General features: G+C 40.8%; 1 protein-coding gene across 4 annotated transcripts in view; it reads right to left on the bottom strand.

Moving 5' to 3' along the window:
* Nucleotides 1–2: 2 nt before the first annotated feature.
* Nucleotides 3–24,803, bottom strand: part of plcb4b (phospholipase C, beta 4b) — a 76,173-nt gene continuing 51,372 nt past the window's right edge. For 3 of the 4 annotated variants that reach the window (XM_085381770.1, XM_085381771.1, XM_085381769.1), the window contains 34 exons: nucleotides 24,431–24,574; nucleotides 18,179–18,258; nucleotides 18,038–18,091; nucleotides 17,862–17,943; nucleotides 17,672–17,772; nucleotides 17,165–17,222; nucleotides 16,098–16,206; nucleotides 15,305–15,515; nucleotides 15,091–15,184; nucleotides 14,850–14,929; nucleotides 14,650–14,734; nucleotides 14,459–14,549; nucleotides 14,291–14,386; nucleotides 13,903–14,051; nucleotides 13,575–13,661; nucleotides 13,318–13,462; nucleotides 13,112–13,196; nucleotides 12,400–12,524; nucleotides 11,646–11,697; nucleotides 11,011–11,113; nucleotides 10,369–10,533; nucleotides 8,778–8,982; nucleotides 8,030–8,118; nucleotides 7,760–7,916; nucleotides 7,620–7,669; nucleotides 7,232–7,297; nucleotides 6,306–6,421; nucleotides 5,533–5,608; nucleotides 5,255–5,430; nucleotides 5,000–5,101; nucleotides 4,844–4,901; nucleotides 4,361–4,447; nucleotides 3,220–3,256; nucleotides 4–2,511 (listed from right to left, as the gene is read on the bottom strand). In XM_085381770.1, the coding sequence (XP_085237896.1) occupies nucleotides 2,435–2,511; nucleotides 3,220–3,256; nucleotides 4,361–4,447; nucleotides 4,844–4,901; nucleotides 5,000–5,101; nucleotides 5,255–5,430; nucleotides 5,533–5,608; nucleotides 6,306–6,421; nucleotides 7,232–7,297; nucleotides 7,620–7,669; nucleotides 7,760–7,916; nucleotides 8,030–8,118; nucleotides 8,778–8,982; nucleotides 10,369–10,533; nucleotides 11,011–11,113; nucleotides 11,646–11,697; nucleotides 12,400–12,524; nucleotides 13,112–13,196; nucleotides 13,318–13,462; nucleotides 13,575–13,661; nucleotides 13,903–14,051; nucleotides 14,291–14,386; nucleotides 14,459–14,549; nucleotides 14,650–14,734; nucleotides 14,850–14,929; nucleotides 15,091–15,184; nucleotides 15,305–15,515; nucleotides 16,098–16,206; nucleotides 17,165–17,222; nucleotides 17,672–17,772; nucleotides 17,862–17,943; nucleotides 18,038–18,091; nucleotides 18,179–18,258; nucleotides 24,431–24,574 (3,492 nt within the window). In that variant the 3' untranslated portion in view covers nucleotides 4–2,434. Of the gene's footprint in view, nucleotides 2,512–3,219; nucleotides 3,257–4,360; nucleotides 4,448–4,843; nucleotides 4,902–4,999; nucleotides 5,102–5,254; nucleotides 5,431–5,532; nucleotides 5,609–6,305; nucleotides 6,422–7,231; nucleotides 7,298–7,619; nucleotides 7,670–7,759; nucleotides 7,917–8,029; nucleotides 8,119–8,777; nucleotides 8,983–10,368; nucleotides 10,534–11,010; nucleotides 11,114–11,645; nucleotides 11,698–12,399; nucleotides 12,525–13,111; nucleotides 13,197–13,317; nucleotides 13,463–13,574; nucleotides 13,662–13,902; nucleotides 14,052–14,290; nucleotides 14,387–14,458; nucleotides 14,550–14,649; nucleotides 14,735–14,849; nucleotides 14,930–15,090; nucleotides 15,185–15,304; nucleotides 15,516–16,097; nucleotides 16,207–17,164; nucleotides 17,223–17,671; nucleotides 17,773–17,861; nucleotides 17,944–18,037; nucleotides 18,092–18,178; nucleotides 18,259–24,430; nucleotides 24,575–24,803 lie in introns of all 4 variants that reach the window. The other variant, XM_085381772.1, reaches the window with a different exon arrangement.

The raw sequence follows: 24,803 nt of genomic DNA, 5'->3' as shown, positions 1-24,803 counted from the left end.
CCTCAAATTCAACAAGGTTAGGTCAAACACAGAGTACGTTCTGAGGAAAACACAAATGAGCCACGTAATTATGTCCCATTTTACACCTGGATTTATTGAGACACATACTATAAAACAGTATTAAAGGAGCTGGATAACAACAGTATTTTCATTGCTATAAGTTCAACAGTACAATATAAATACAAAAACACGCACAGAATGTCTGTCGACAAGCTACAATTCAAATAGAAAATAAAGGAGATACAGTAGAAACTGAGGAAATGAAATCAGTGATGTTGCTCTGCAAAAATAATCTGCTTTTTTGACAAACTCGAGAGCCAAAGGTTACATGTAAATCACACAACAGAAACATTCAACTAGTGCAAAAAAAGCTTCTAACATAATAATCTTAAACTACACATTATCTAATATATAATATATATTCATTTATTTATATATACTTTCATATAAATAACCCCTTAATTTGGCATTTTATCATTCATAAAATAATTTAAACATCCTAACAGACACCGAGTGGCACATTTGAAAGCGATGGAATAAAATTTAAAAGCACTTTTACTCATTTATCTCTACACTAGATATGTGGTGAGAGCTTTATATCGTGTTGTGTGGTGCAGTATAAGGGCAGACTGGAAAACAAGAAAAGAAAAAGAACAAACTCAAAAACAAAACAATGGTTGATCATTTTTCCCTCACCCAGCAGACCCACTCAATCCCCAAGCCCTTAAATGGCAGAACACAACTGGTCCAAAAGTAAATTAAACTACATACATTCCAGTATATACAAGAATATCCCGTCTACCCTTTACATATAACACAGCAGAATAAAACAGGGGAAAAAAAACAAACAAACAAAACTTTTTAAAAAAGGCCAAAATACCCATTTATCCTTAATGTTTTTATATCATTACATGACTTTTTTGTCAGTTTAGTCAATGTTAGTGTGAAATTATAACAGTACTGCACATCACACTTTTAATTCTCTGCAGAGGCATCAGGGCACAGTACCACCACCTCCAACATCACCTCTGTAACATCGTTAGGAAGGGAACCTGCTGTAGACAGGAGTGAACACCAGAGACTTCTACGAATCTGTTATTCGGTCCACCCTCCTATAGCCAGAGCAGGACAGGGAAACTGCGAGGTTTACAAGCTGAGGGTGCTCAGGTGCAGTCAAGAATCTATAAAGGGAGCACTAGCATTCAACAATGCTGTAATAATGACAAGACAAAGAGACGGCTGCCAGCCAAAGTCAGATAGAGGAATGGGCGACAGCAAGTGTGGAATACCGTTTACTGTTACAGCTATGAGGGAATTATCTTGTTTGCATAGTGTACGTAGAGTACCAAAAGTATTGCAGTTTAAACTGTACTCATGGAAACGAGTAAAATACATGTAAATGTAATTTCCAAGTGCAAAAGAAGCACAGCTATTAAACCATCTCATGAGTACCTAAAATTAAAGTAAGTGAAACAAAAAAATTTGATTGAGGGATTAGCATGTATTCCCTGTGATCCCTTTATAGTATTCTGACTCAGCATGACAAACCTTTTTTATAGTCATCAAAAAGTCAATAACATGTCTTTGTGATAAGGTGGAGGATTGTGTAACATGGAGGGAGAAAGGGGGGTGGGTGTTGCCACTCTTAATACAACAATTTTATTTTTTTAAAAATACATTCTTACTGAAAACAGAAAACCTACAGTAGTGCACCGCTACATGTTCCGTGTTTTTGTTAGTTTTTCTTCTCTTTTTCTTTTTTTTCTTTTTTAACTTTTTTTGACAGCCTATCAGATACAAAGTGCTCAGGACACGACTGGTGTAGCATACAGTGTATTTCTCATACAGTTGATTCATTTGTGCTGAAATGACATTAAATCTTATACATACTCTTCATCCCTCTGTTTCTGCAGCGGTTCATTGGATACTGCTTTTTTTTTTTCCTTCGCAAAAATGGTCAAATTGGGAACAGAGCCTGTTTATGTGACCTGTCATGAGCCGGCGTGTGTGTGTGTGAGGAATTTGGTGTATGTGTGCTTGTACTAAGTACTGCTAATAGCTGAAGAGAACATACAATGTGATGGCAACAGAGAATTTAGATACACTAGAGGAGACGACGTATTTTCCTGTGTGTTCTCCGAGGTAACGTTTCCTGTCTCGATAAGTGGTTAATCCCCCCTGACAAACGGTGATAAGCACCAATGGCTCAGTGGTATAAAGATAGTGGTTGGAGAGCACACGATGCATGGCTGAGTGAACAGAGCAAAAGAAGAGGTGTAGGGCCCGGGGCTGCTGTGTGTCTGAGCGAACATAAATAAAACACAGAAAGTGATGCAGGAAGGTTTTCATCTCTGGACTGTAGAGGGCTTTCTGTGGAGTGTTTTCTGCACCTTCTTGTGTTTGAGTGTACAAGTGTGAATGTGTCTTCCCAGTCTCAGCCGCTCACACCACTGTGGCAGGTCTGCGGTCCATCTCCTCCTCCAACTTCACCATCTGCTGCATGTCCTTCGTCTTGGAAGAGATGGAAGACAGTTAAGACAGACAGACACCTTCTTTTAATGTGTGCAAGTGGAAGATTTTCTAGTGGATTTGTACAACTTTTGTGATCAATTTGTGTTCAATTTTTAGTAAACAATTTATCAGTATGGGCTTCAGATTTCAGGATTCTGTTGGGTGTATCTCTGAATTGCTTGGCAGGTAATAAAGCCACATGCTTAGTTGGAGTAATTGTTGCCTCAGTGGGACACAGTGACATACTATGAAAGTAAATGATTATGAGCTGGAGTAGAAGCACAGAGGAGCAGGTTGTGAGCTGGCTGTTTTTACTTAGTAATAGCTGGTGAGTCATGGTGATAAATGACTTGAGCTTCTAGTTGGCACTCCTGACAGCGCAAGAGCTGCAGACTAAAAATGTGGGAGTGGAATTTCATCATACAGAGGAAAGAAACACTTTCTATTTCAAACTGTGCAAATCTCTTCAAAGACAGGCCTGTCGTGTACTATTCCCCTGCTGTACTCAGGGCTGAGTCACTTGAGTAGATCATTATAGCAATCATTTAGATAGCAGATAAGTCAAGACTTAAACAGGCTCGGTGAAAAACTGAGGCAATGAAAACGTGACTAGGAGGAAAAGACGTGAAAGGAAACACGATCACTGAATGATGCAGTGACAGAAAGGTGATGTCAGAGGTAGAGATGAGGGGAGATGGCGATGCCTACCTTGAACCTGTTTGTTTGCATGGTGTGATTTCAAAAGCTGTGCCGGAAGAAGCAAATCAAATTAAAAGAAAGGAAAATGTGCATACATGTGAAACATGTACAGGTACTATGACAGATGGTAAAATAAAATGCAAAAATGGGGACATGATGACGTAAACCGTACTTTCTTCTATTTGTAATGTCGGGGGAAAAAAGACGCTGATATTATAATCTGGCTTTTTTGTTTGTTTGTTTGTTTCATTTCAGCAGTTTTGTTTATCTTTAGTAATTCAGGGCAATTCTGATCCTAACTTTGGGGGAAAATTTTTGCATAAATAATAATTATATCACAAGCAATAACAACAGCAGTCAATATGGCAGTGAAGGAAGTACAGTTGTGTTTAGAAGTTTACAAACCCTCATCATGAGCATTAAAAGTATTTGTTTGACAGCACTCACTGGATTTACCAATATGCAGAACAATGGGAAAGTCCAGTGAACTCAGTAAAGATCTAAGAAAGAAATCTGTGGAATCACACTAGTTGGGAAAGTCCCTCTGAGCCATTTCTGGTACTGGTACATTACACAAAGTGGATGGAATATTGAAGAAGAGTGACTACCTCCAAATTCTTAAATTTCACCTCAAATCAACAGCTAGATAGTTGAAAGTTGGGCACACCTAGTGGTGCCCAACTTTCCAACAGGAAAATGATCCTAAACTGGTTACAGTGCTGGAGGAACATATACACAGAGGACTGGAATGTGAGTGTCCGACTCTGAAATTCAGAGAAATTATCTCCACTAAAGATACATGCTTTACATTCATTCTACCCTGGAAAAAGTTAGTGTTAAAAAAAAGTTAAAAGCCCGAAATTACAATGACAGTCATGCCCATGATGAGGGAATGTAAACTTATGACAAATGTATCTAGAACATTTAACTAGTCCCAAAGCTTGAGTGTCATTTATACTTTCTAAGCCGGTAAAGCAAGAAGCTCCCTAAACTGAGGAATGTTCTGATATGAGCAGGATATGGTCCAATACTAAATGCTGGGTTTAAACAACAGTGTTAACAGCTTAGATAGCAGTAACTGTGATTGCTGTCACCTATCTAGATCAATTTACACTGTAGTGGCAGTAAAAGGTAATTTCCTTCTATGTACCTGCTCATTGAACTTCTCCAGTTTCTCCAGCTGCTCTCTCTGGTTTTTCTCTAGCTGCTCCATCTCCTTCTGATGCTTCATAGCCAGCTGCAGAAACACGGAGACAAAGGCAATAAACTAAATTGTCATAAATAAATAGCAATGTTTTTTATTACAATGAAATATGTTTTAGTAGGGGGAGTCATTTGGAGCATTTGATTCAAGATTAATGATCATTATGCAACAGTGTGTTGTAAAACAAAATTCTGATGTCGTCACAAACAAGAATGACAGGCTGTCTCAGCCTGAGGAAAGAAACTACTCTGAGGTTGAGCGCTGCAGGAGCAACAACTTCTTTATCACTTGCCCAATGGCAGCAGGGTGAACAGACTGAGGGATATTACACTTTGTATTTAAATTCCAACAATGTTAATCCAGTGCACAGGCTAAAGGAATAATGATTGAAGTGCTCTTCAGCTGAGGAACAAAAAATAAACATCCTACCCTCTTCCTCTCATCCAGGAACTTCTTGGTGTTGCTGCTGTTTAGCTCTCGCACTCTCCTTCAGAGCAGAACAAAACCATCACAACATGAAGTTACAATGAGTGCTTAAGAGCCCCAAAACAACGACTGAACGATTACATCATGGGCGTGACCCACCTCTCTCGCTCTGCCTTATTTTTGATAGTCTTGTCCTGGCTGATGGCTTTACTGTTTTCCATGGACATTTTAGCCTGGTTGGCACGCATCTCTTTGCTCTGCCTGCATTGTGGAACAAGCAGCTGCATATAAGACAAGTTGTCTGCATCCAATTTTTGGCAATAAAATCTCAGAGTAGCTGCCCCAAATGATCATGTCTGATCACTCGCAGTAATCCATCCCTATGTGTGTGAGCAAGCTGTGCGGGTCTCTCACCTTTCATGAATGAGTTTGAGCTGCAGGGTCTGCTGCTCCTGGACAGTGGCCAAGAGCTTCTTGAGGTGTTCACACTGCTGGGTGACGTGGCTGTCCTTCATCTCCTGCTCCTCACTGCTGTGACTACTGATTAGCTCTGACCACTCTTTGGTGTGCTGTGCTGTGATGTCCTTTACCTGCATGCGAACACACGAGCGCATTAATAACTCACAGCTAAGATACTTGTCATCCTCACATCTAATAATAGCTTTGTGGAAAGAGCGTTTGCTGTAAGTTACCTTGGTTTTATGATCAGCAACTAGCGTTTGAATCTTATCTTCTGTCTCCTTCTTCAGCTCTTGGCAGTTGTTTTCACTGTAAGGAACCCACATGTACAAGTGGACAAGAGAGGTTTAGTTGAATTGATCTTAAGGAATGGAGTCAAGAGGGGTGGGCAAAGTTAGGTATGTCTTTGATTTGTCTCTGTGCATAAATGGTTATTTGCAAAGCTTCACATCACACAGGGAGCTTTATAGAAGCAGTGTCGAGTCTTGCACGGGGACCTCCTGTCCTCTTTGTATGCTCTGTGCAGTTTGACACAGCTAATATTATTTTCCGAGCTCTAGATGTCGAGGTTTGCCAGTGTAGCAGGCAGAATAGAACCCAAATGCAGGACTCTGGAAACTAGAAATGAACTCAATAACACAGCTTTAATGGTCTACAGGGGGAAAGAGAACAAAAAAACATTCACTGAGCAGGAAAGAGTCAAACAATAAATACACACGAGGCAGTTAGGGAGATGGGAAACACAAGGGAACATAGCTGCAACAAATCAGGAAAACTAGACAGGTAACTTAAAACTCAACATGAAGCACACAAGACTATCAAAATAAAACTGGAACTAACACCAAGACACAGACCCAAACCTCAGAATTTGACAGAGACAAAAAGATAAACAAACATAGAGACAAGACTGACTTCACAAGGGAGACACTAAAGGACAAAACACAGAGATGAGACTAATGAGTTTGTGTGTGTGTGTGTGTGTGTGTTTGCTTTTGTCTCCACTTACCCTCGTTTCTTGATGGCTTTCTCTAGTAGCTTCTCCAGAGTTACCTTCTCCTTATCATGCAGAGACACTATCTTGTCCACCTGCGTGCAGTGAGTTTTCTGCATTGTATTTTGATCCTAGTGCAGAAAAGGGAGACACGTTTATTATTTATAATTATTATTTATTATATATAAGTATTTACCTATGCCATGCAGATGCAGTTTTAACCTATATTGAAACCAATTTGGAATCAGCACAACAGGCAGCAGCAACAACAACAACGATTATTGTTTGTAATACACTCATGTTGATTTTGTTGCTCCCCCTGAATAATGAACCAGCAGCTATCTTTTTTTCAGCCAACAGATGGGTCTGCAGGTACTGATATACATATGTTAAGCAACAGGACTAAATTCTGTGATGATTAATCTGCATGTATGACTGAGCCAGCAGCCAATATAAACTGTGCCGATCGCTGTTTGAAGAAAAACAGCAAATCATTATGTGTCTGGATCTATAGACACTTCTCAGTATTTTAACATATGTGCCTTCTTTACTCCTGGGATATAACTCAAATCTCCACAAATCCATCCCTGAGAGGAAGGGAAAAGGAAAAGTTTGCAGTAAAGAAACAGTTGTATAATTTCCTGCATCTCTCTTATACAGACTTGCTTTGTGCAGCCAGGAGACACTAGAAGCAATATGACACATTAGCATACTCAGAAGCACCCTATGTACATTATGAATGGACTGTCTGTGTGTGTGTGTGTGTGTGTGTGTGTGTGTGTGTGCGTGCGTGCATGCAGTCAGTGGTCAGTGGAAGATGAAAGGTAGAGCCGCCTCCCCTTCCACCGTTTCTATCCCTCTGAGCATCAATAACTGTCAGGAATAAACAGCAGCCCCTTTGTATTATTAGCAGACAGGTCTGCAGTAAAACAGTCACCCACCTTTGAGTGTTTCTTCTTTAGAGTGTTGAGCTCCTTCTGCTGCTTTTTAATCAATTTAAGGTACGACTGCAGTGGGAGAGATCCATGTTTAGTCACGATGTACAATATACTAGACTCAGGCAGCATTAATAGTTGGCGTGCAATTACTTCCATGAGATAATTGTGAGTTTAATATTGGTGCAAAATCATAACTACAATAGTATTTGTTATTACTAAAATATAACACAAAGTAGTTATTGTTTTTTAGGTCTAAACATGATACAGACAATGTCAACACCTGAAGCAAAGATTACTTCTATATAATTGCTCATTTTCATACATATGCCTGTACAGACTAAACTAAAGGAAACCTGCTGCTGAGCTATGTGACAGGAGTTACAATACCAACCTTCATTTGCTTTAAGTCATCAATGCTGACAGTAGGCACGAGTGCGTTATCTGAAACAGCAGTGGAAACAAATGTTATTCTGTGTTTACATAGTTCGCATACAGCATGTTTAATATGTCTGTCTTTACGTCAGCGTATACCCTTCTTGGCTTCGGTCGTGTTATTTTGGGCAGCGTTGGAAGTCTGGGCCATGTCTGAGCTGGCTTGCGGTGTCACACTGGTTTTCACGGTGTCACCTTTACCCTTCCCTTTCTTGTCGTTTTTGGAGCTTCCGCTGGGAACATCTGCTATGTCGTTCTACAAAGGAAAAGAGACGCATTTATTCAAACTGGCTGCATCCTTTCAGTCAGATACATGCGATCAGACCAGTTTTGGATTCGTATGGGCGCCGCTTCCAAACCCATGTGTACCGTGTCAATTCCCAGTGCTTTCATCTGGTCAGCTCTCTTCTCTGCTATAGTCAAAAACTTCTTTGGGTCTGATAGAGCATCCACAATAGCTGAAACACAAAGAGATTTAGAAGATTTCGTCATGAGCCTGGTGGGCTGAATGAATAACCTGACGCTGAAATGTGTCATTCAGTGCAAACTTTGTATGACACAGCTTTGCGTTCCTGTCTACGTTCTGAGAAAGTCTCCTTATCAAATCTGAAATCATCTTCATGTCTTGTTTAAATAACCGTTACTAGGGAACAGGATCTTATTTTCAGCTCTTGGTAAAGAGCTGCTTGAGTAGGAAAGTGATAGCGACAGATCTTGCAGAATAACCACTAATGGTTACAGTAATGATTCCTCAGTGCGAGCCCGTTGGCTTTATTTAATGACAACTCCAATTGTCCTGCTCATTTGTATGCTCGTGCCTGTTCGAAACCATTACTGCAGAGTCACTGTCATCATCATTTGTGCCACGCCATTACTGTGAATGTTAAAACCAAGGCAGAGAAAAAGCGAGCAGGAGAGAGTTTTCTTGCTTTCCTTTCTCCTCTCCTCTCCCTGCAGGCTACAGCAGCTGCTTTATTATACTGCTCTCAGAATACTTATGGCGGATATTAAAGGTTATCTATACAAAACAAACTTATAGTTCTGTTTTACCCATGCACTGAAGTCTATCCAGTAATATAAAATACATTAAGTGCTGCAATTTGTGTGTTTCCCTCACCTCCGAAGCCGTCGGGCACGTAGGTCTTGAGGATGATTTGGCAGAAGACTGTGGGCAACGACAGCGGCTTGTTGCCTTCGTTTCTCAGAGAGATGTGGCGGTAGCCAGCCTGCAGGCCGTCAAGAGGCAGGATGCGCTGCCCAATCAGCTTATTGTTGTCGTCGTAGACTGCGATGCGCAGCACGGCCAGGTCTGGTAAGATCACCTAGAAGGAAGGCATGAAGGGAAACAGTGGGTAAGAGGGAGGAGTAACCACACTGAAAAAAAGGAAAAAGAAACGTCGCCATTAGTTCTACCGAAATTTTGGAAGTCTACTGAGCTCATTCTGCTCTGATAATGTTTAAAAAGATAAATATTTGCCAGACAAAGCAGTAAAAGAAAGCAGCATCATTAAATGGGAAGGTCGAAGATGGAACTGCAAGGGACACAATCGGGGTATAGTCCATGTGTGATAAAAGAAAAAGACACGATAAAGGAGGAACACACTGCATATCTGACTGCTGACAAGCCCGTCTCTGCAGCTAGTATGCATCCAAGGAGTGGAGAATATCTCGTGTACATATGTATGCTTTTAACTTGTGTCTGCAGATGAGCTTCTGTACTCACACCCTTGGAAAAAAAGAGAGCGAGAGAGTGTCTTAACTGGGCTTCTATGTGAAGATAAGAGGATGATTAATACAAAGACGATGGGAAGGTGGGAGATAAGGCTGAAGAATACTCACTGGAGATGAATGGGTAGAAGCATCGCGTGTGTGTGTGTGTGTGTGTGTGTGTGTGTGTGTGTGTGTGTGTGTGTGTGTTTGCTTACACATTCACAGCCCTGCTGATGCACTGTGTATTGTTCGCTTGCAGTCATGACAGCGGTGTGTATGCATGCAAAAAGTGTGGCGGCATTTGAGGGCATCTGTGTGTGTGGAGGTGAGAAACGAATCTTGCTTGCAGACTGCTTATGATGGCCCTCTTTGATAGGTGTGTGTGTGTGTGTGTGTGTGTGAGCAGCACTGCGGCAGGCTGTGATTGATGGTGTGTGTTAGGAAGCTGGAGTCACAGTCATGGCTGAGAGACTTCCTATTCTGCTGAGAGCAGCACTATTACGCACATGTTCCTCTCTCTCTTTGGCTCCCATCTCTTTTATTTTCCCTTTAATTCTCTCCCTCACCTCTAATTATCTTTCTTTTCATTTCTGTGGCTCCTTTCCTCACTTCCTTTTTCTTTTTCTGTGAGTCAGTATACAGTAGATTGTGTTTCGTTTTTTTATGTCACACTTTATTATTCAACAGTATCCCAAATCACTCCGTTTCTGTATTCTCACTTTATATTCTCCATCTGCTTCCTCCTCTCCCTAACTCTTGCTACTATTATCTTAGATTTCATTATTGTCTCCTTTCCTTCTCCTTCCACCCTTTGTACTGGAGTAAGATGAGAATCAGGCTGCTTCTCATGTCACTAAGATCTTTCTCCAATCCAAATAATAGATTTTTCTCCCCCAGTTTCCATTTCCATTGGCTCATCCCAAATGGGACTACGTGCTGCAACATTTTTTCAACTCACTGCATCCATTATTGTTGCCCCGTCTATCCGTTCGTGCTACCTTTCTGAAGACGAATGGCTCCTCGTTGTAGGCAGGGTTCAGTCCATTGTTCATCACCATGCGAGTGCGAAACTCTTTCCGGATGGTGTCCGTTGGCAGTCCATACATGTCGACTTCAACGTAGGTCCCGATTTTCTTGTCAGAGAGAAACTGTCCTGAGAACACCTAAAAAAGAAGCAGACCATTCTCAGTGCTTTGGAGAGGTGTTGATTTTACAGAAATATTATCTGCACAGGTTCATTCAGTGCACTGTGGGGTGGCTGTGGCTCAAGAGGTACTGCAACCTATATACTAATCAGAAGTTTGGTGATTCAGTCTGCATGCCAGTGTCCTTGGGCAAGATACTGAACCTAGAGTTGCTCCTGAATATGAATAGGTGAATGAGTCATGTTGCATAAAACGCTTTGAGTCCTCTAGGAGAGTAAAAAAGCGCGATATAAGAACCACTATAATTTGTACAGCATGCCACATCTAAGCCTGAAACCAACCTTCAACATGATATTATCTGTAGGTTTCACAGACATGGATGAAACCTAGTTCCACTGAAAAAAAAAGTTTGGTTTAAGACTAGGCTGAATCCCTGAATGGAAATCCCTTATCCACTTTTTCCCTGAATGATTTATTAGTACTGCACGACCTAACCTGTACACTGCAGGTTGCAGCGATGACACCATCCACCGGTGTCTCTGAGAATGGGTCAAACATCCTGTCTGACCGCCGCATGAAGTCGGGCTTCAGCAGGTACCTGACGTGCACAGAAGATGCACATGAGGAAAACGGCCACGCACAAACCCATCAATGAACACACTTTTGTTTTGTAAAATCTGATTATGATGCCTTTACAAACATTTTTTTGTTGTTGATGTCTCTCGATTTAGAATAAATGTAGCACACGAAGGTACTGTGCATATGTGTATGCTAACCAGAGGCCTATCAGAGTAACATTAGTAGTGATGACTGTCTGCAAAAGCCTCGATCTCGCCACATATAAGATTTCCAGCATTAGCAGGAAAATCTCTGCCCTCAGGGACGGTATTAAAGGCGAGGCATGGAGACGACAAGGGAGAGAGGAAGAGACAGATGACTGCCGAGAGAAGAGGAGCTTCTTTCTCGAAAGCACTCATTGGTTTTTGGAAAAGATAGTAGCTGCGGTCGCTTCTGGCAGTCGCTAATGAGATGTGACAAGCTATAATTGATGAGCTTTAGAGAGGAGTGGAGAGGGAGGGAGGGGACAGACCGGAATGAGCTAAAGACAGGAGTTGAGGAGCTGTGCTCACCCGCAGGAACCATTGTACTCAAACTTTCCTTGGTTCAGCTGCATGGCCAGATCTGAGAGAAGAGTGAGAATGATAAGTGATTAGTAACTGCAATATATACACGCCAGTGTTTAAACATCAAAACAATCCAAATAAATTAATGACTAAAAAAGAAAACAGAAAAACCCCATCATTCAAAGACTATGTGAATTTTTTTCTGAATCTGAGTGAATGGGTTTGTAATATTTTCCCTGACTCCCCCTTAGCTCCAAGTCCCCAGACCCCTGCCTAAAGCCTCACATATGCCCCACTCACAGCAGGCCATATGGTCTAATGTCTAATGCCTCTGGACATAGGACAGCAGCTGTTTCACTCCCTGTTAAGGTGTTTATATGGCAGCAACAGTTTGATAGTGTGTGTGAGTGTTTGTAAGAGGTCAGAGATAAACAGAGGTAAGAATTCAGCTGCATTTATTTAGCAATTTTGCACACACGAAAAGATATTGATTCTTTTTAAATGAGCTGACACCAAATCCAAACTTTAATTCAGAAACTTGTTTTTTTTCCTGCATGAATATATTTGCAGCTGCGAGATGGTCGTTTCGTAGCTTCACAGTCAACCCTTCCCCACATGCAGAAGATGCTCTGAGCATGATCAGAGGGTTACTTGAAATTAGATTTGAGTGTGTATTTTGTAATATGAAGTTACATATACTATGAGTGGTGTTGTATGGGTGAGTGTGAGGTTAGAGGTCCCATGTTGCATGCTGTGGTACCTGGGGTCTGGAAGTTGAGTGAGACCATCTGGCAGCCTGCGTTCCAGAAGATCTGAGGCATGTAATTACTGGAGTCCACCCGGCCCCCTTTGGGGTAGATACGGCTCATCTGACGCTTGTTGTAGCTGTGCTGAAGCTCAGGAAAATTTGAAAAAAAAAAAGGGGAGGGAGAACATGTGTGTTTCAACACATGTGTGTGCATTAAACAGACTGTACAACTATTTTTAGTGTGAACAGCTTGGGTCAAGCAGTCCCACTGGAGGGGGGAGAGAGGCTGTGTGTCAGCCCGAGCTACACAGGCTGAAAGCACACTGGGCTCTAGAGGCCTCAAGTTCTTTTCCGACAGCAGAGTGGAAACAAGTATGGCTAAAAAACATCAGTTCTGAGCAGACGTTCAGCTCTCATTTAGGTGACCTCAATCTATAAAGTTCAAACTCAGATTTCATTGGAAATTTATGTCTCTTCATGCATCTCAGTAAAGTGTCTGAGCTATTTCCCTTAAAGTCTCATAGAGTTTAAACTTAAAACCTAAACTTGGTGAAATCTGATCTTATGCTGATTAAAGTTTACATACATCCTGTAACGATAACTTAAATGTATTATTTATCTACATTTTTCCTACCTTAGCGTCCTTTTTTTTTTTTTTATAGCTGTTCTATTTTCTAGAAAAATCCAATGCAACTGGCTGATCTGACAAATGCTCAAAGGATACTTCACAAACTCAATGGCATTAGTCTTCAGATAGCCCAGGCCAACTGACTCGTTAAAAGATGACATGTTATGGTGGATATTCCTTTCTGAAAAACAAAAGAAAAGAAAAGAAAAGCTGATTAACATTTATTTTGACAGTCAGTAATTGATTGATTGTTCTATGAGGCTCTTACATGAGAAATGACAGCTAAAAGTTGAAGCTCTCACCTTCAGCTACATCAAAACTCTGGAACTTGACCGGCTGTGCATAGTTGACCATGGCTGACAGATACGGGTGGATGTTAGTGGTGGCTCCCACATAGGTGTACTGAGCTATCAGAGCCTCTTCTAAGTCTTCTGCCACATCTACAGTCTGAACAGCACAAGCACACATACACATGGCTCAATAACCTAGTCTTATTCATCAGCCCAGAGACAGCAGTCAGCTTTTAGTGGGGTAAAAAGGGGACGGGATGGGCACTTGCCTTCTTGTTGTTGTCTTGGTCAGATGCTTCAGAGATGTCTGTGGCGTCGGTTGCTTCAGATATCTCTGTCACCTCATCTTCAGGTACCTAAGAACACATCCATACAAAACACCCATTAATGGGATGTTTGTGTTAGTGGTAGATTTGACTGAATTTGGGCCATAGTAGTCCAATGTCCTATATTAGCAAATGGTACAGGGGGAAAAAACTGTTACAGTTAGCCGTTTTAATCTCACCTGCCGGGGATGTATAACAAACCAGAGTGCTTCTCTGCAATGTCCACAGATTCGTTTTAGTGTTTCAGTAGCAAGTCGACACTCAAACCTACCTTCTTAATACTGTTGCTTTGCTCGTCATCTTTCCTTGAGCTGACAGCATTACTCTGAGAAACACTGTTGGATTCTTTCTCGCTGGTTGCTTCAGAAACACTGCTGGGGGCCTCCGAATTCAAATCCTTATCCTCTGCCTCTTTTTCTCCTGCGCTCACATATACAGAACAACACAAATCAATAGCAAAGCTGATTTTTTTTTTTCCTCCAACATTAATATTTTACTTATTCCTTGGTGCATTTACTTTAGCGAGTGTTTGCACTTGATGTTCTACTTTGCATTTTTCAGCATAAACCTATCGCTTACTGCTCGTACAAGAGAGGCTGTCACGCACATTACTACAATTTATTATTTCACATAGAAACACAGGCTGTCAGACATCTGACCGTTCTCTGTGTCGTCTTCATTCTCCTCTCCCATAATGATAGCAGGGGTGTTTGTCTCTCCTGCCTCCATGTGTTTCTTGAAGGCCTCGAGCTGCTCTGTATTGCACACATACACATGTTAAAGACAGACAAATCTCATAAAATCACATAGATGTGCTGTATACATACTCTGTTCGACTTCAGGTTTCAAGCGTTTGTTTTTGATGAGGATTTTCCGCTTGAGCTCACTTGGAGAGGGTAAAGGACGCCCAGGTTCAATCTGCCAAAGAGAAAAGAACTTTTACACTTAAGTAAATATGAGTATAACCCAATCAGAGCAAATTCTAAGAAATACTTTGTATCAGAAAGAGAGGATTTACCGCATAGTTCTCCAAAGGCTGTTTGAGGAGCAGGTCACCGAAGATCTCCTCGCAGTACTTGGCCATCTTGTACTGCTGAGGTTTACTAAGTAACACAATTGCAAAAATACATAATATGTCTATGTATTGATTATTTGTGAAAAATGTATGCAAATAAAAGCAATCCTTACGCATTTGATGTTTACTGATTATAAATGTACCTGCAGTGATTTTCAAATGACAAAATAACAGGAAAGTCTGATGTGACAAATGCTGTCTCCTTAATGGCTTGGATAACATCCTGTGGCAGGAGAAGAAAAACATTAGGTGTGAGGAGGATGAATCATAACAAGCCATCAAATGTTATATCAAACTCTGAACACAAGGGGGCAGACTTACATTATGAAATAGCATTAAAGCAGTAACTGAAAGACTGAACAAAGTTGGGTTTTTTGTGTTCACCTTGAACAGGATATCTGTGCACATGGCCTTGCCATGAGTAATGATGGGTTCCTGGTCCTCTCCTTTCCCATCCCAGCAGTCCAGCTCCACACATCTAATGCAAAGCACACAGAAATGTCTCTGTCCACAAGCTGCACATGCAACTGAGCTTTAGCATAGCCAGATACATGTGTGTCTGTCAACCCATCCAAGTACACCATATTAACATAAATACCTGCATCCAGCCAGCAGGACCTGCCGGTACATCTCTACTGAGGACTTCCCGCCAAACTGTCGGCCTGTCAAGTACGTGTTGTGGGAGGAGCTGATGAAGTAATGGGCCAGCGGCTGGTCCATATCTTGGTACAGTTCCAGCCGGTCCAGGAACACTGGAGCATTTTCATCTGACATTAGGTACCGGCAGAAGCCATCACTGGACATGTGACCTGAACAGAACAAGGACGGACACGAAGGGCGTAACTTAGTGGTAGAATATTATTTATTGTTAAATTTTGTGAATATTTCTTTAAGGTGAAAGCAGTATAAAACTCTGAAAATATTATTGTAGTTTTTTTATTTATTTGTAACTTCTTCTACAAATAAATGTAACATGTATTTGTAGAAGAAGTGTTCTAAAGTAAACAGAATAAATGGCTTTTATAATTCACTCTCTATCACTAAGTATTTTATTAGTATATACATTTTTATCATTACTAACTCTGAATTCAGCACAAGACGTGCAAATGTCAGGCCTGTGTGTTTATATCAAAACAACAGCTACTTGATGTTTAACTACTGTAGATTCTTTTGGGAATCTAAATGTGTATTTAAAAAGCAGCAGAGCTATGTGTACAACCATTTCATCATGATGATAACAGGGGAAAAATAAACTCCGGCGCTTGACAATAAATATTTAGCCCTGGAGAAAATGTGCCAACAATCTGGTTTTCCGTTCAAGGTAACACCTGCAGATGGCAGCAAAGCCTAAAACATCTCTCTCCCTCTGGTTTGCCCACACGGTTCTTTACCTTTCTTCTTCAGATCTTCGTCTCTCTCGTATTTCTCGATGATCTGCATGGCTCTCTTGGGGTCGTAGAATGGAAACAGAATCTCATTTAACCTTGGGTCGCGCTGGTTCTGTGAAGCGAAACACAAACGCAGTCATCCCTCTATTCATCGTCTCCAGTAATTTCCCAGCACAAATCTAATTTAGGACAAACGCATCTTGCGCTACACGCAGGATAGGAGCAAACTTATTACAATATGTTTACACTCTCAATTTGTTATGCCTGATCAAAGGTACTGAACTCAGGACTATGTGATTGGCTTTCATCACTTACTATTTAAGAAATATTATCTTTAAATCATTAGTATACACACAGGCACATAACATTTAGACAGCAAGTACTAAAAGCACTGATCAAGGTGATTATTATACGGCAGTATAAACAAAAACCTGTGAGCCACACTAACAGGTGCAGAGATTAAATGTTGCTTAAAAGCAAAGAATCACATGTGTTTGAGGGAATCAAGGTGGCATTCACAAAAACAACAGCAAACATTCAAACATCATGAACATGTCGCTGCCCACTCACAGAGCCAGGTGGGGAATTTAATCTGATTGGCGAGCCCAGAGCATGAAGCAGCGCAAACACGTGACTGCACAGCAGCAGGACTAGGCAGGTATTCAGCAACACAGAGCAGCACAGCCACAGAACACATATACGCACAGCAGGGAACGAGACGAACCGAGCAGGAAGCAACAGGATGGAAACCTCGACCCTCCCGTTGCTACAGCAACACCAATCAGACACAGGGGGGAGAAGGAGGCAAGCCACGGTAGGGAGAACATGGGGAATGGGATGACGGTGGGCATGCAGAATAAGGGAGGTGGTTGAAGATGCCCTTGCAGGCCCACTCAAAGTTAAATGTTGTGTCCATCCAATTTGATTAAGGTGGACTAATGTGCAGTCGGGCCTGGGAGCAGGGCGACTTCTACCCCAGAGCAGGATGAGAGTAAGAGCAGCAGGAGTTGCAGGGAAGGGCACACGCAAGCTAAATACAGAGAGAAGTTAATGAATGATAAAGAGCTTACTTCATTCAGAAAGCTGACTAACTGGTCTACAGTTAAATAATCAGTTTTGTTCCCATTGCTGCAGAGAGATTAATTAGAAAAACAAAACAAAATGTTATGCTCCTTAAAATCGAAACCCTCACAGTCAGTCAGTTAAAATTAGAAAAGCCAGTCTTTACAGTTACATTACGCTTTTAGTAGTATCTTGTTAATCATCACTCTTCTTTGACTGTTGTCATTAGGTTGAACATAATTAAGGTTGAACGGTGGAAGCAGGTTAGGCTGTCCAGACATAGATAGTGCGGCAGGCACAGAAACATTTGTCCTGATTATTTCCAACATGATGCAGCAGCTCTCACTTGGGGAATATTTAAACAGATGATATCATTGTTCTGCTCAGGCACAAGGTAACGCAGGTAGAATACGTTGCTGGGTAAGGGTAATGCTGTTAAATGTGTATTCGGAGGATATTTTATTATTTTTAAGGTATAAAACAATTAAAAAGAGCAGACGAGATGAAACACTTACATTTTCTTGAAGAGCTCCTCTATATCTGTGCGAGGGCAGATCTTCTGTGTGAGCGCGTAAAAAATGTCAAAGGTAAAATCTGCTGGTTCAATCTCATCGTTCTGTAAAAGGTAAGTGAGAGAGTCATTTCCTCACAGTTTTCTTTCAGCGTAACAAACTCGGACACATCTGACTTCCAGTATTGTCTGACCTTTCCACTAGGAAGGCCCAGATCCTTCAGAGCCTGAAAGATCCCCTTCTCCGTTTTGCCTGATGCAAATGTCCGAGTGATGCTTTAAGAAGAGGAGGAGGATAAGGTGAAGATGAGTGAATGATATTGTATAAAAAAAACAACAACCCAAAAACATACTTTAAACGCACTCTTACCCTCTTACAGGAATCTTCCCATTCACGTTGGTAAGGAAACACATTCTCATCCAACTAAACAAAAACAGGAAGTAGGATTAAGGCGTCTTACTGAAGAAGGCACAGCCAAGTTATTACAACTGTGCTGCGAATTGCACTCACTGTTTCTTGAGGCATGTCATTGGACAGACGTTGTTGGCCTTAACGTTGTGAATCACTGACCTCAAACCCTCGATCCACTTCTGCAAACAAACAAGCACAAGTATTCAGGACACACACGCACACGTGTATATACACTCCTACCACTTAAAACCACTGAACAAATTACATAGCATTCAAAAGAGCACCCAGTTTGCATTGTGTTAAGAGGTGAATGTCTTTGGGGAAATAAACAAGCAAATGAATTGCTCTTTAATCAACAGTCTTGTGATAGGGGCCTTGACAGGACCATCATTAACACAGACACAAAAAACACACACACAGCGATAAACAGCGACCTGTTGCAAGGCTACAAGGAGTGATGATAAACAAACAGCTAGAGAAGGCCTGTGACTGCCCATGAATATACTGCCTCATGCATCCATGTAAAGGCCACTGATAATCCGAACACTTCTGAGCCTCCTCTCTGAATGTCTGTCCCTCTTTGTGCTAAACCTTCCTCCACTTCCACAACAAATTTCTACTGGTGTCATTATAAAAACATTAAATGCGATGGCTTGTGCAGCAGGGGCAGTCTGTTTGGGCCCGTGGTGTTCACGAAGCAGCGCGCTGATGTAAATATCTCTGTCATCTATTGAGGCCTGCTCTTTACTGTAGGGCCACCTGTATGCTGGGAGGGGTGCTGATGGTGTCGCGGTGGGTTTGTGTCTATATGTGTGCGCGAGAGAGATAAAGAGGGACTGTGTTTTTGACTGTGGGGGACGTGCTCATGTATTTTAACCTGTGAGTGTACGTGTTTGTGTTTGTGCTCCCTGCTGTGGGCTGCTGCATGAATATCATTGGCAGCCCCGTGGCACAAACAGCAGTTATAACACCCACCAGCATGAAGGGAAAAAACAAAAAAACACCCTCTCATGGGAAATGAATAAACACCAATCCGGTGGTGCCAAATAACAGATCTGTGCTCAAAAAACTAAAAACCCCAGCTTGTTCTAAAGCTACTGGTGATTTTAAATTTTTCTACAAACTGACATCTGTAAAAACATTATGTACACCGTGCTCCAAAATTATTATGCAAATAGGATTTTAGTGTCATAAACACTCAATTTTGTGTTCAGTTAAACTCATGGATAGTGTTGTGTCTCAGGGCTCTTTGGATCACTGATATCAATCAGACATAATTAGTTTGTCAGGTGAGCCCAATTAAAAGAAGTCTACTTAAGAAGGATGTTCCACTTTATTAAGCATGCCACAGGTTTAAAGCAATAATGGAAAGAAAAACAATCTCTGCTGCAGAGTGTCAAATAATGCAATGCCTTGGATAAGGTATGAAAACTTAAGCATGATCATCGTACTGTGAAGAGATTTGTGGCTGATTCAGAGCACAGACGCATTTGCACAGATAAAGGCATAATGAGGAAGGTTTCTGCCAGACAAGTTCATCGGATTAAGAGAGCAGCTGTTAAAATGCTATTACAAAGCTGCAAACAGATATTTGAAACTGTAGGTGCCTCTGGAGTCCCATGAACCTCAAGGTGCAGGATCCTCCAGAGGCTTGCAGTTGTGCATAAACCTGCCATTCGGCCGCCCCTAACCAATACTGACAAGCAGAAACGGTTGCAGTGGGCCAAGAAATACATGAAGGTTAATTTTCAAACAGTCTTGTTTACTAATTTGCCATGTAATCCTGGATGGTCCCGATGGATGATGTAGTGGACAGTTGGTGGATGGCCACCATGTCTTAACAAGCCTGCGACATCAGCAAGGAAGTGACAGAACCATGTTTTGGGCCAGAATCATGGGGAGAGAGCTCGTTGGCCTCTTTAGGGTCCCTGAAGGTGTGAAAGTGACCTCAGCAAAGTATGTAGAGTTGCCATTTACCATTTCTTTCATGGTACCCAAAGAAGAACAGTGCCCTTTGTAGCAAAATTATCCTCATGCATGACAATGCACCATCTCATGCTGCAAACAACACCTCTGTGGCATTGGCTGCTATTGGCATAAAAGGAGAGAAACTCATGGTATGGTTTCCATCCTCCCTCCTGTGGTTTCTGACCTCAACCCTACTGAGAACCTTTGCAGCATCCTCAAGCAAAAGATCTATGAGGGTGGGAGGCAGTTCACATCAAAACAGCAGCTTTGGGAGGCGATTCTGACATCTTACAAAGAAATCCAACCAGAAATTCTCCTGGTTCAATGGATGCAAGAATTGTGAAGGCTATGTCAAGGAAGGGGTCCTATGCTAACATGCGACTCGGCCTGTTAAGACATTTTGATCGAAATAGCTTTTAGTTTCAGTAAATATGACCTTTTAATGCTGCAAATTCAACAAATGACCATTTGCGGTTCTTTACAAACAATAAAATGTTTTGAAACTCTTGTGCATAATAATTCGAACAGAGCATTTTGTATTATTTAATTTTTTGCAAAAACGGTTATCTTTGGAAGGTTTGTTCAATTAAAATTGATGACTTGAAAATTATACTGACTGTCATTTGCATCGAGTATGTAGGAAAGTCAGCGACAAATATCAAAAAAGTTTAGTCAAGGTTAGCGTGGTGCTTTGATTTTCAGTCATTCTTGTTGTTTTGTGGCACCTCTTAATTTTTCTCAGCAAACTATTGTGAATGACAAACTATTATTTGCAATTGTGTTTAAAAGACAATAAAGTATAAGTCATATGTTTTAAGCTAATCTGGCAGACATCTGTCAGGCTGAGAAAACTTACTTTAGAGGACACGTAGAGTTTCTTTTAATCCCAAATCTTCATCTTTACCAAAATGATTGAGCACAATTATGGTCATGTTCATTATATTGCATGCTGTCAACATAGCCCAGAGGTGGGACCAAGTCATTGTTTTGCAAGTCTCAAGTAAGTCTCAAGTCTTTATCCTCAAGTCAAGTCTCAAGTAATGTCAGGCAAGTCAGAGTCGAGTCTCAAGTCACTGGTGTAAAAGTCCGAGTCAAGTCACAAGTCTGAAATTTTGAATTTCAAGTCCTTTCGAGTCATTAAAAAAAAACGAAAAAAAGCATGTTGCAGTTATATGCTAAATGTAAATATTAGACCATGTAATTTTTAAATCTGTGTTTTTCTCAACACATGACAAAATAGTGAACTTAGAAAATATACACAAATTGTGAAATTGCACCTCTTTAGAATGCAGCTCAATTAAACCTAGCTCCAAGAATAATTTTCACCGACGGTTCTAAGATAAGCTGCATGTTATTCTTGGATGCGGTTGTAGGACCGGCTTTAAAATCGCATGATAAAAATATCATACATATAAAAAAAAAAAAACTGCATCACCAACGTAGCCTGGACAACATTTGCTAGTTAGATGAAGTCAGCTATCTCATTGTAGCATATTTATATGCATATTTATAATTATACGGTTCTTGGAGTGAGTGCATACACTCGTGAAGTTTAGTAACTTACGGTCACTGCAACAAGCCCAGGTACAGTTTACCGACGGATGGGTACAGGACCTTGAAATGCACCGTGTAGAAAGTAAAGACCATCGTACGTATCATAAGTTTACCAGTCTCACAAATCGTCATCATAAATACACATTCCTTAACCGTTTATTAATAGGACCTTTGAGCTCAACGATAATTAATTAGTAGTGGAAATAATTTCTGGTACCCATCACAGAAATGTAGCAGTGACAATAATACTGTATGCTGTAATCGTACTGGGCAATTAGTGATACAAAAAACCTGTTTTATCCTGTGAATAAAAGTATATGTTTTTGTCAATGTACCATAATAACAGAAGCGAAACGCAATATTGTGTCAGGACAATTCACTATTTATGCACAATAAATAAAGGAGCATAGCGCGACAATTTCTGTTCAGCGCCAGACTTGCTTGTAACCTATATCACCAATTATGTTATGAAAATGACGCATTAACTACAACAGCAGACTGACCTTCGTGTAAATGCTTGGAGCAGACTAACATGTGAGCTGGAGGGTTCTGGGACGTTATATTTGGTCTTTGAATGGCTGCAATCCAGGCCATCCGTCGCGTCTTTGTTACTTCGGAAACATGGCTCGAACAATTTCTCTTCAACGACGTAATCCGATAACAACCGATCTCTTTACCCGTCGGCTTCCCGTGGCTGTCATGTGACCGGCTATTGCAGTTAATAATACAACAGCTTCTTGACATTTTTGTGTTTCTTTTTATCGCTGTGTGACTGATTTCAATTGAAAGCCTGCATGCGCTAGTAACTCTTGTCACGAGTTCCCAGAATCCTTTGCGGTTCTACCCGTGAATGACGTCACATTTTCAATCTCTATATAATATGCATGTTAAATTTTATATTTGGGGTGAAATATCAAGTCTTTTCAAGTAAACCGGTTCAAGTCCAATTCAAGTCCCAAGTCATTGGTGTAAAAGTCCAAGTCAAGTCACAAGTCTTAGAACATTTTTTCAAGTCAAGTCTAAAGTCATAAAATTAATGACTCGAGTCTGACTCGAGTCCAAGTCATGTGACTCGAGTCCACACCTCTGACATAGCCTATGAAAATACCAAAGCTAGCATAGAAATGACAAAGAAGTATTGTCTGTGTGTTGAACAGGAACTAATAGAACTTCTTTCCTTCAACAGAAACGAGTATTGAGACTAACCAGATATTCCTACTTGGAGTCTTTTTATAGGACTCAGTCAAGGGGGGGAAGAAGAAGAAAAAAAACACCTTTTTTTAAGTATAATAAACACTGACTTTAATTTCTCTTACTGTGATGTTTTTGTATTATGCCAAAAGTAGCAGGTTATTTTTGGGGCTCATCCAAGTGGCTCATTCTTCAAATATAGAACAATGAAGAAGTGCAAGACAACAAGAGAAAAGCAGCAGCGAAAGCAGCAGGAGGAATACAGAACAGAGATGCTGTGAATCATTCCAGATGCATCTATTTATTCAATGAATCAAGGCCTTGTGTAGGAGCTGGCATATTAACCCTGGCTTTCCTTTCTGAATTGAGAATCTGTAGGCTGGGTGGTCTTTTAATCTTTACATCTACATTGTTATGGAAATGTTGAAATTACTCAGACAGGTGCTAAGCAGAGTTTACCTCGAGGGCAGAAAAATGAAGTAGTGGTTAAGCTCTTACAAGCAGCCTCACTGTGCTCTCTACTTTGGAGCTCTAATATGTACAGTATTAGTAGGCAGATTGAGCGAACCGGGAAGGCTGCAGGATAGCAGATATCTGACACTATCACGGGATAATGCCTGGACGGGACTAAGCACCAACCTCCAAGGTTGAAAAATCCACACATGCCAAAGTACCAAAAACTGTACTTCCATAAGTGGCCACACGAGGCAGACGCCCAACGTGACTCTTTCCCTTTAGACTCCCAACAAAAATGTCAAATTTCACCACCTGACTGACATAAAAAAAAACTATAACTTTGGTCTATAGTTACCCATCCATAACAGCTCTGTGTAGGTCATTTTTGTTTTAGGTCTCTTTCACATTAAAGCTTAAAGCTAAGCACCTGATTGATAAGATTGACAGGTGGACACCAATCCAACTAACTGCTTGGTAGGAGTCACGTCACTCACGTGTGTTTGTGGCCTGGGTGACTTGTGGAACATCATTTAATGCTGTGTGATTAATCTAAAGAAGTTCCTGTTTTGCTAAGTAAAATTTTAGTTTTTTCTAGTTTGTTTTGTGGGTGTGTGTATCACTTGGCACTAATTAGAAGGTATCAGTATTTAGCACGATGCACACATACAATCTATGCATGCATTTTGCTAACCATTGTCCTATGATTTGTTTTTACAAGTTGTCAACCAAACAATAAAACAAAACAGAAACGCCCCAAATGCTAATATTTAAGGCATCAAAACAGGACTTCACAACCGGGTGGGTGACGTCATGGTGCCTATATCATTTACATCTTTTACATACAGTCTATGGGGTTTGCAGTGATTTTTTGTCCAGACAACATATGCTTTGTGGCCATTGATTAAAACCATCTAAATTCATCAAAACACATTTTTTTAACCTGTGATGCACTCAAAAAGTGTCACAAGTTAGATATTAGCCAGAAGCTACATAAGTGCCTTTTGTCACTGAAAGGTATATGGTGAGTGAAAAAAATCATGCTATATTGGCATACACAGCTGTCCATTACATCTGTTATATTGTAATAATATTTCAAACTGCAACACTCCAATTAAATCTCAAGGTCAGCGCTCTTTATCGTTTGTATAAAGCAGCAGAAATGTGGGGAGGGCATGCATTTACCCTGGCTGTCTCTGGGTTCTCTGCCACCATGAACATGAAGTTGAGATTGACCAGGTCTGTGCCACTGCAGATGCAGATGATGCAACCCTCCAAGTCTGTTTCTGTCTTTCCAGTGGCCTCAAATGATGACAGGATCTTAGGGTCCTGAGGACACAGCATCAAAGGCAGAGATTAGTATAGAAATGATGGATAAATAGCTGATCAAAATTAAATGCTAAGACGGAGACCTAGACATAAAGCTAAAAAAAAAAAAAAAGATAAGATAGAATAATTAAGCAACAGAGCAAGCTCTTTAGATGTTTGAAAGCATTTCTGCTGCTTTAAGTTTAAGTAGGGGAAATATTTCAACATTTATAGACCTTTAGTTCTTTTT

The sequence above is a fragment of the Rhamphochromis longiceps genome, linkage group LG15 (assembly GCF_057381845.1).
Source record: "Rhamphochromis longiceps isolate RC_006_pf linkage group LG15, R_longiceps_female_GT1.1, whole genome shotgun sequence".
Lineage (NCBI taxonomy): Eukaryota > Metazoa > Chordata > Actinopteri > Cichliformes > Cichlidae > Rhamphochromis > Rhamphochromis longiceps.
Note: the sequence above shows the minus strand (reverse complement) of the source record. Positions and strands in the feature narration are given on the sequence as shown.